This window comes from Euprymna scolopes, chromosome 6 (assembly GCF_053919585.1).
Source record: "Euprymna scolopes isolate OS-2025 chromosome 6, ASM5391958v1, whole genome shotgun sequence".
NCBI classification, from domain to species: Eukaryota; Metazoa; Mollusca; class Cephalopoda; order Sepiida; family Sepiolidae; genus Euprymna; species Euprymna scolopes.
In genome coordinates, this window is record NC_136487.1 from 143,428,108 (window position 1) to 143,439,530 (window position 11,423).

Below are 11,423 nucleotides of genomic sequence, written 5' to 3' on the forward strand. Positions count from 1 at the left end.
TTCTTAGAACTGCCCGTCTGTGGAACTCTGTTCCACTGGACAGATTTCCAGCTGACTACAATATGGTTGCTTTCAAGTTTAAAGTAAACAAGTTCTTGTTGGGCTGTTTCCCTAAATAATTAATTCTGCTACTAAGTATTAATATGTTGTTATCCCAGTGTACTTTCATTAATCCTTAAGCTCGAGTAGCACTTAAGCCTCGATGAGTGATAAATCCTACGTAAAACAAGTGAAGCATGCATGGTCCCGCGTGAGTGCACAGTGAACGAGGCATGAAACAAATGACATCCCCACCCCCCATTTAGCCCCAAAAGTCCCCAGGGGACATTAAATCCTGGTGAAAATGAACAAACGGTGCAGTTTTAGACCTTAACATATGTAAATTTGAGTTCTGCATCATGCAAGAAAAAATTACTAAGTCCATCATTTGCCCCCGCCCATTTAGCTCCCAAAGTCGCCAAGGCCCTAACATATTCGAATTTGAGTTCAGCACCATGCAAAACTTCTAAATAGACATACACAGAAAACTTTGGACAAATATAGTAAAATAGTCCCAAAAATGGAGTGTTTTTATCAACCGTTAAAGAGCCCCTGGCGCACACCCAAGAATTATCGAGAAGTATAGACAAACAAAATTATATAGAAATCAGTAAGTTACAACTTTTCAGAAAGTTTTATAAAAATTCGAGGCATCAGTTGTTTTAAATAAGCACAAAAGTGACAATTTTAGCCATTTTAACCTAAAAGGCACCCCTAGGGGGCAACCAGAGTTTTCCCGGAAAATTCGTTCTATTACTTTTTTACTCATATCATGTTTAATGTTTGTGCAAAAATTTCAAAAAATTCCAAGGCATAGTTATTGAGAAAAGTGCGGACAAACTAACGGACGAACGGACAAGGGTGAATTTACAGGTCCACCCTCTTTTTGTTAGGGGACTAAAAATAATGGCTGTATTGATTTTAATATACATAAGATCTGTGTTATAATAGTGTATTATTCCCAAGACAAATATTTAGCTTCAGTTTATTTAAATAATTCTTTTCTTATGGGGATCGACGTGAAACATAAAATTGATTTTTTTTCTTTACCTTCTGTAAAGCCACATTTAATAGATAAAAAAAAAATTATATAAAAAAAAAAAAACGTTTACGTGTTATCATCGATACGAATAAATGAGAGAGATTTTCTTTCGTATTAACTAGTAATCTATATAAATAAAAGCTATAGATGTATGTATGTGTGTGGTGTTTGGGTGTAAATGTTTAACCGATAAACTTTTAAACTACAGGTCACATTACACTGAAATTAATAGTAAATTGTAATCATACACCCACGGGTGGTTTTTATAACAAGTAAAATCTTTTTTTGGATGGTTGAATATCGCGTACAGAAAAATGTCGGTAAGCTGAAATACAAAAATGTTCATCTCAACTTGCCGACATATTTCTATTACTTTTGCGCTTGCGTAAACAAATCATACCTAAACGTGGTTTAATTTTAAATCTTTCTTATCTGTCTGTTAAAAGCTCAAACTATAGAGAATGGGGCTGGAGTGTTCTGGTTGTGATTCTAGCTGAGGGCACCCAAGTCATTTTATTAACTTTTGAAATCAATAGTATATATATATATATATATATTATATATATATATATATATATATATATATATATATATACAGGGTGGGCCAAAATACGGGTCCTATCTTTAAATTTGAATAACTTCCACAAAATAAAAGTTAAACTCACCAAACTTTATGTGTGTGTAGACTGACCCTTCCGAGATTTTTTTGAAATAAACAAAACAAATTTTGGCCGAAAAACACTTCTTTAAACTTACATGAATTTATGAATTTTTAAAAATAGGACCCTTATTTTGGCCCACCCTATATATATATATATATATATATATATATATATATATATATATATATATATATATATATATATATATACTAGCATGGGTTTCCGGCCTTGCCCGGGTGTTTGGAGGTGTATACTGAGCAAAAAAAACGGTCAATTTTTTTTAACTTTGACCCCTATTATGACCCCTTAACATTTATTGTTTTGGGATCAAATCAAGTTATTAAGTTATATCCATGTCCAAGGAACCTATATCTAAAATTTCAAGTGTTTAGACCCAAAATTGTTGGAGGAGTTTGGTAGAGTTCTCAAACGTCAAATCGTTGAACTTTGATCCCGATCACATAGATTTTCCCAAATCTCAGTACCCTGTATATCAAATTTCGAGTCTGTAGGCTGAAAATTGACAGAGTTATTGCGTAGGGAAATGTACACAGACACACAAACAGACACGGTCACTTTTATATATATGAGGTAGTTGCCTGTCTAGCCGCACTGATGAGCTGTGAAACAGCGAAACAGTACTGTATGTGGATGACTATATATATATATATATATATATATATATATATATATATATATATATATATATATACAACTTATCTCCAGTTTCCAGTCGTCCTGAACCTCTACTTGCCACTGATATATAACAATGCTTACTCAGAGGTGTGGTTGGAGATTTCGCAACTCTTGCCACAAAATTCTACACGCAGACAGCTTTGCAGCGAGTATCCATAATCTACCATATATATATATATATATATATATATATATATATATATATATATATACTAAATCTGCATGAAATAAAATATATTTAAGCGTATTTCACGATAGGACAAGGTTGGGCGACCCCCACTAGTAATAATAATAATAATAATACAAAAATTAACCTCACCGAAATGTAATCAGACCTAATCAATACATCTCACTATCATGTCTTAACTAATCTTTTGGCACTTATTTCAATAATAACTAAGATTTTTTTAATCCTATAAGATGAGAATTCATAGTTCAGGATTTCAAAGATCAACAAAACAATAGTAATGATGATAATAATACCATTCGACAATGGTAGACCAGATAAGAACACAAAATTGGATTTATAAGACCATAAAATGCAACACTTGATTGTTCTTCAATGCCTATGACGCAGGTGGCCAGAGCGTTGGGACTCCAGGTGGACATCGTTTTAAGATAGCGGTTTCAATCCTACCCAAGCAGGCCAGAGGATTTGTTGCCCTAAACCGTGGTTAGACAACAACTATGAAAGGCGGTAATTACTGCGGATACAATTACAAGACTCAGCATTTGTATCACGTCGCAGTTAATTACCTATTGAAGGCCGGAGGATGAGTTGGCCGAAACGTGGCGAAAGAATAACAACTATGAAGATGAGGATAACAGTTCTCAAAAATGATTGAATGCAGAGCAACTAACAAGGAAATTTAACATGTTACTGCTTCATTTAATAAGAATAACATTCAAGGTGGGAACAGTAATCCGTAGAATTATTAATTCTCATCTCGAAAGTCCACAAGCTCAAAATAGGTTTTACTTAATCCTTGGCATAAATAACAATATAGATTCTGAAAATAATTTTTTTTTTAAGCAATGTAAACAAGAAATGGTGAGATATTGTACTTACAATATATTTTAAAATGGTTACCTCCAGGTCGCATGTTAAAATACTTGTATAACCTAAACGTACATCAAGTTACTTTGACGATGTCATAAAATCTGGAGGGTTTATTTTCTCCGAGTAAGAGATACGCTTTATATTAAGTTAAAGCTAAGCTAAAACGAAAAAGCTGTATCATGCAATATAGCAAAAATGGCAGCGTGTTCTTTTGTTTGTTTGTTTTTTTTATTGTATTCTATCTTATAACTGATTGGGTAATTAAAATATCTAGCATATTATTAAGTCATTGAAAAGGTATGGGGCGGGGTTAATGTTTATAGTAGTTACTAATCAACGCCATAAATGTGCTAACATATATGTGTGTGTGTGTGTGTGTGGGGGGGGGTGCGCGCGTGTGTGTGTGTGCAAAGACGAAAAAAAGTATATATATATATATATATATATATATATAAAATAATAAATTGAATATATATATATATAGATATATATATATATGTATTCAATTTATTTATACAAATATTGATGGCTACATATGTTCATACATGTTTCTGTAATCACTCATTATTGGGGAGACTACGTCTTCAGGCCAATAATTTCCCTCGAAATGTTTGTATAAATAAATTTAATATACCTGCTCTGTTAACTCATTCAGAACTTTTTGATAGACACATGTTGTTTCAGTGGATGTACTTCTAGGAAACTAAGCTAAACAGCCATAATATATATATATATATATATATATATATATATATATATATACTAGCATATGCTCAGCGTTATCTGATCGTAAAATGCGTTTAAATATGATATTATAATTCATGCATATTTCGTATTTATTTTTATAGAGCTAATTTTCTATTGATTTTTACATTAGACCCAATATATAAAAGTTATTTAAAAAGTTAAGAAATATGATTGTGGGCCATTAACTAGAATGAAGACAAAAACTACTTAACTCTCTAGCAGTATTCGCTATCATCTGACCTAAGGACATATGACCATCAAAACTTTAAAAATGAACGAAGTTAAACGTACAAGTGCATATTTGCGCGTTAAGTCGACTTACATCTGCCAAGTTCTAATATTTTTTTTCAAATTAACCGTCAACAGCTATTTTTACCAGCTAAAAGCCGAACTGAATTATTTCTACAGTTCCGATTCTCCCATATATCAAGTTTCAAGTCTGTAGATTAAAAATTGACAGAGAATATTATAAAAATAAACTTGCCTATGTGTCCGCGAAATGGTATCTACCAAACTACTCTGTCAATTATCAAGCCCCTTTAGGAATCTTAAGGATGGGTACGAATCTTCGGAATCATAACTAAGGCAGTCAACTAGCATCCGTGTAATGTTCACGACTTTCGCTCGTGCGAACACTCTAGATTGTCATTTTACTCGTCCAAATTCGATGTTTAATGTTTCTTAATTTTTTTTCTTCCCCGTGGCAATTGTTAGATGGTCGTGAGGTATGGGTCATTTTATCCCGATTCCGATACAAGTACCAATTCTGTTTCAAATTCCCGATTCCGATACAATTACTGATTACGATTCTTTTAAAAACTCTAAATATTCAGTTTTAGAGTTGTTGACTTTGTATATATTATGTTTTCCGGCTATTATAAAAACACATCAAATATATGCATGTATTTTCACAAACTTAAAAATACACACGGGGTTGGGTGGGGGGGGGTTGACAGAAGGATTTTAATTGTAGTAGTTTAAAAAAATCAATGTTATTTCATGTATTATTATTAGTAGTACTATCTATGAAAATTTAAGATTAAAATTTACACAAACAAGAAATAAACAATCGTTTTTGGCCTCGGAAAATGGGCACAATTTTCCCTACTCAGAATTCCCATTAATCGTCTCAACATCATTATCTCTCTCTCTCTCTCTCTCTCTCTCTCTCTCTCTCTCTCTCTCTCTCTCTCTCTCTCTCTCTCTCTAATATATATATATATATATATATATATATATATATATATATATATATATATTCCTATGAATTCGGGTTTGTATCGATATTCATATTAAACTTCCACTTTTCTATCTATTTAAAAAAAAAAAGAAAGAAAAATTCTGGAATTTCATTCACTAGCAAACGATCTAGCTAACTTGCATATTCTTTTAAACATTCATTTTAATTAATTCCCTATTAGTTGCTTCGGTTTTTTAATGGGATAATCATCTTTAGTTAACTATTACGTGTAATTATATTCATGCAGATATTCTACATGATTTATACTTGCATAATATTTGCGACAAAAGTTTATAGTAAACACAAAATTGTTTCCATAAGGGGTCAAAATTCAACGATTTGACCTTTGAGAATTCTACCAAACTCCTCCGACAATTTTGGGTCTAAACCCTTGAAATTTCATATATAGGTTCCTTGGACATGGACCTAACTTAATAACTTGATTTGAGCCCAAAAGAATACAAGTTAAGAGGTCATACTAGGGGACAAATTTAAAAAAATTGACCTTTTTTTTTTTTTTTTTGATCAGCATACACCTCCAAACACTCGGGCAACGCCGGGCTGAAATGCTAGTATATCTATAAAAGTAAACGTATATGTGTGTCTGTGTGTCTGTTTGTGTGTGTTTGTCTGTGTACATTTCCCTACGCAATAACTCTGTCAATTTTTAGTCTACAGACAAAAATTTGATATACAGTGGGGAAAATAAGTGTTGGACACATCCCATTATTCTTTATTTAACACATTTCTAATGCAGCAAATGACGCGAAAATTTAACAAGAAATAGCTACTCATTTAAAAATAACAAATAACTTTAGAAATTGGAACCTTTTAATGCATAACCAAAAATTATATAATAAAAACGAGAATAGCCTGGAAAAAAAGTGTTGGACACACTAACACAATTTCATCTAATATTTAGTTGAAAACCCCTTATTGGCTATTACAGCTTTGAGACGTTTTCTATACGACGAAACTAATTTGTGACAACGTTCAGGCGAGATTTTGACCCACTCTTCAACACATACTTTCTTCAAATCCTGAATAGTACGTGGATCTCGCTGGTGGACCATGATTTTGAGCTCTCTCCATAGATTTTCTATAGGATTTAAGTCTGGGGACTGACTGGGCCACTTAAGAACATCTATTTTGTTCTGTACGAACCAATCGGAGGTTATTTTAGCAGTGTGTTTGGGATCATTATCTTGTTGAAAGATCCATCCCTGTCGCATACCTAATGCATTGGAAGCAGGCAAGAGATTTTTTTCAAGAATTTCCCGATATTTGGCTGAATTCATCTTTCCATCTATAATATGAAGTGGCCCAGTACCATTTGAAGAGAAGCATCCCCAGAGCATGACATTTCCACCACCAAACTTTACAGTGGGGGGGGGTTCTTGGGATCGTGCGCTGTGCCATCTCTTCTCCATACTCGACGTGCAGAGTTAATGTCGAAAAGTTCAATTTTCGTCTAATCGGACCTGATCACATTCTTCCAGTAATCATCTGTTTTCAATAAGTGGTCTCTTGCAAACTCCAGACGAGAATTAACATGACATTTTTTTAGTAATGGTGTCTTTCGAGGTGTACGCGATTTAAGACCGTTGCGTCGGAGTACATTACTAATCGTTGGTTTCGTTACTACTATCCCTGCTTTTTCCAAATCTTTCTGAAGTTCGCCTCGTGTTGTTCTCGGTTGCTGCTGAACTTTTCGTACAATCTTCCTTACTGCTCGATCCGACATCTTGCGAGGAGCTCCGGTGCGTGGACGGTTCACGGTTGAGTCATGCACCTTCCATTTCCTAATAAGGTTTCCTATGGTGCTTACAGGGATTTTGAATTGAGCAGATATACACCGATAACCAATTCCATTCTTGTGCTCGGCAATAATCTTATCACGGACGACTTGAGAGAGTTCTTTACGTTTACTCATCATGAGAACCTTCACGCGTGATGGCTTACTGGTGACTAACGTGTTCCAATACTTTCCAACGACGTAGAGTATGGTTGTGCTGAAAGAAAAGAGAACTATTTAACTTCCGCTTGTACCTTCCGGAAGTGAATTACTTCCCTTGACTTTTTCTTTCCAGCATTATTTATAAAAAAATAATAATAAAATATAATTTAAAACAATTGGTCCAACACTTTTTTTCCAGGCTATTCTCGTTTTTATTATATAATTTTTGTTATGCATTAAAATGTTCCAATTTTTAAAGTTATTTGTTATTGTTAAATGAGTAACTATTTCTTGTTAAATTTTCGCGTTATGCGCTGCATTAAAAATGTGTTAAATAAAGAATAATGGGATGTGTCCAACACTTATTTTCCCCACTGTATATGAGATTTGGAAAAATCTACGTGGTCGGTTTTCGGTCAAAAATTTGGCTGTTAAATGGTCAAAGTTCAACGATTTGACCTTTGAGAGCTCTACAAAACTCTTCCGACAATTTTGAGTCTAAACACTTGAAATTTTAGATATAGATCCCTTGGACATGGATCTAACTTAATAACTTGATTTGAACCAAAAACAATATTAAGAGGTCAGAATAAGGGTCAAATTTTTAAAAATTGACATTTTCTTTTATTTTTTTGTTTTTTTGCTTGTTTGGTTTTTTTTTTGTTTGTTTTTTGTTTTTTTGCTCAGCACACACCTCCAAACATCCGGGCAACGCCGGACATCCATGCTAGTATATCTATAACAGTGAACGTGTCTGTTTGTCTATGTGTGTGTCTGTGAGTTTGTCAGTCTGTCTGTGTACATTTCCCTACGCAATAACTCTGTCAATTTATAGTCTACAGACTCGGAATTGGATATACAGGGTACTGAGATTTGGGAAAATCTATGTGATCGGGTTTCGGCCAGAAATTTGTCTGTTAACGGGTCAAATTCAACGATTTGAACTTTGACCACTCTACAAAACTCCTCTGAGAATTTAGGGCCCAAACACTTGAAATTTAGAAGTTCCTTGGACATGGATCTAACTTAATAACTTTATTTAAGCCCAAAAAAATAAATGTTAAGGGGGCATAATAGGGGTTAAGGTTTAAAAAAATTGACCTCTGCGGTTTCAACCAAATTACTCAGAAAATTTCTGGTCTAAACATTTTACATTTTACATAAAGGGTATTCAGAGATAGGGCACCCATGCTAGTATATATATATATATATATATATATATATATATATATATATATATATGAGAGAGAGAGAGAGATACTAACATATAAATATATATTATTTTTATCTCGTTTTTTTTGTTGTTGTTGTTTCTTTGCTTAACTCATTACAAGTTGTTTCAATCGACAGGACAATAATATTATTCTGCCGATCTCATCAGATTATTTAAGTTAAAATAAATATTGTATATATATATATATGTGTGTGTGTGTATATATATATATATATATATATATATATATACTATCAAAAGTACCCGTCGTTGACTAGGTTCAAAAACAGCCTACAGAAAATGGACTCTGATTTAGGAAAGTATGATAGGTTATGAAAAGGAAGGGTTGTAAATTTAGGTTGAATTTGAGGGTATCAAAACCAAAGCAAAATATGATGAATGTAAAAATAAAATAGATAAACCCACTAAGTTATTATACCATACCTGTTCACAGTGAAACACTTATCACAATATTCTGTTGATCTATATTAAAAAAAAAACCTTATTAAACTTTGTGACATATTTCCATTCTATGGAGGTCAGGTGCGAACGGACACCCCATAATTTTATTATACCATATTTCTTCAAACTTAAACATAATTATCAAAGTATACTTACACAGATAGATATGAAAAGTCTTTACCAAAGTTTGTGCCTATTTCCATTCTATGGAGGCCAGGCGCGAACGCAGATCCCACAATTTCATTATACCATCCCTATTTAAGTTAAAACATATTTATCAAAGTGTTCTTATGTACATCTATATCAAAACACTTGTAAACGTTTTTTTTATAATTTATAATTTTTTTATTTCCATACTTTGTGGACCAGGCCCGAATACAGACCTCACAATTTTAATGAACCATCGTTCTGCCAGATAAAACAACCCATTCCTGTGTGTCGATACATCTTCTATCATTATATGTAATCACTTTTTTAAAATAGTCAACCATATAGGAGCCTATTCGTGACCAGATACACACACACACACATTCATCTTTATATATATATATATATATATATATATATATATATATATATATATATATATATATATATATATATACACGGGATGGAAAATTCCCATGTTGTGTAGGTAGGAGCTCTCTAGTCCTGATCGACAATCTCCCTAGGAAAGACTTTAAATCTCTGACAATACAAGCCTGCATGCATTTGTTCATTGTTGTGTGGCATATTTTGCGCCAAATAATGTATTCATTTGTATCAGTAAGAGTGAATAGTTCTACACAAGTCATTTCCACTTTCTACAACTCATTGGGTAAATATTCCATGGATTTTCACATTCTGCGTTCCGAAAAATAATATTAGTCAAAGCAAAGATTCAAGTGGAGATCTGTTATCAAATCCATCTTGTTAGTGCGAATAGAAACTGCACCTACTCAACTAAGTTTTAAAAATGTGATGTTTTTATATAATGAATATGCGTACATTCGGGTTGTATGCAATTGTCTGCCTATATAAGAGCCAGATACGTCCAAAGATAGAGTATCACTGTCACATCTAGACAGGAGCTGATAGGAAGATCTTATCCTGCCTGTACAGAGTTCAAAATAGACTTCGTGGCTTAGTGGGGATGCCCTTTTCTCTTCCCTGCAACCTTATTCTCACAGAAGAGACGTTGCGAGCCTGTTTATGTTTTATCGTTATTTTCATGTCAAGTGCTCGTCTGAGCTCCAATCTATGATCCCCCCTAGCCAAATATTCACGAGAAACACTCGTTTGGCTTAAAACACTATCAATAATTTCCCCCGCGATTTATCTGTGCCTAAATCTAAACGTAGATTCCATGAACAAACTTAGAACTGCACAACCGTTTACTTGCTTTTCAGCTGACTACAATATGACCATCTTTAAGTCTAATGTGAACAAATTCTTGATGAGCGTTCCACTTAAGTAATCCAATTTACCAAATTTACACTTCTAACGATTACTATGATATTGTCCTTTTGACCACTTTACACTCTTTAACCCTTATCCTCGAGTGGCCTCTGGGCCTTGATAAGTGGTGATTCCCTTGTAAAAGAAAATGCGGCATTTGAATATACCTGTTGTATGCAGGTCATGGAGCACTTTGTATTGATTAACGTATACCACTTATCAAATAGTAATAATAATCACTACTACTGAAACCATCCATCAAAAATTAATGTGACCTCCAGGGCATGGCTAAATCTTACCGTTGCGATGTTTTTTCTCCTTCCCTACTCCACTATAATTTGAAGAGAAATTATGTCATTTCAGAATAATTTCGATAATAACTTAGTAGGATGTTTTTTTTCTAAAACGAATACGTAAATAAGTTTCTTTAAACTAATTTTCTCTGATAAAAAGACATATTAGTTTTATCAATATATAAAAATATTCCTCAAATAACGTATGTATATGTCGTTTTATTTTTTTATTTTTTTTATTTTATTTTTTTTTATTTGTGTGTTTTTTTTTTGTCAGATAGACTGGTTTTATTAGATAATAAACTGTCTTCTAATACCGTAAGTTCATTGTATCTGGTCAGAAAGTTTTTTTTTATCAGACACCAGCAGACCAACCGGCGTTGTCCGGTCGTATAATAAGCTTAAATATGATATTTTAATTTATAAAGATTTCGTATTTATAATAACTAGCGGGACCTGTGGAAATTCCTCAGGGGACTTATTCATATATAATATATTGATGTTGGCATTCTGTAGAATGAATAGACGTGTGGTACGCGAGGGAGAACTAATATGTCGTAATTGAATACCTGTGT

General features: G+C 33.1%; 1 protein-coding gene across 9 annotated transcripts in view; it reads right to left on the minus strand.

Annotated features, from left to right (window-relative positions):
• The window catches only part of LOC145278018 (monocarboxylate transporter 14-like), a 98,757-nt gene extending 95,027 nt beyond the window's left edge, over positions 1 to 3,730 (minus strand). For 5 of the 9 annotated variants that reach the window (XM_080130214.1, XM_080130213.1, XM_080130220.1 and 2 more), the window contains exon 1: positions 3,509 to 3,730. Coding sequence is in view for 1 of the 9 variants with exons in the window: in XM_080130216.1 (XP_079986342.1) it covers positions 3,509 to 3,542 (34 nt within the window). In the remaining 8 variants the exon portion in view is untranslated. The remainder of the gene's footprint in view (positions 1 to 3,508) is intronic. The other 4 variants (XM_080130216.1, XM_080130218.1, XM_080130217.1 and 1 more) reach the window with 1 other exon arrangement.
• Between the last annotated feature and the right edge of the window lie 7,693 nt (positions 3,731 to 11,423).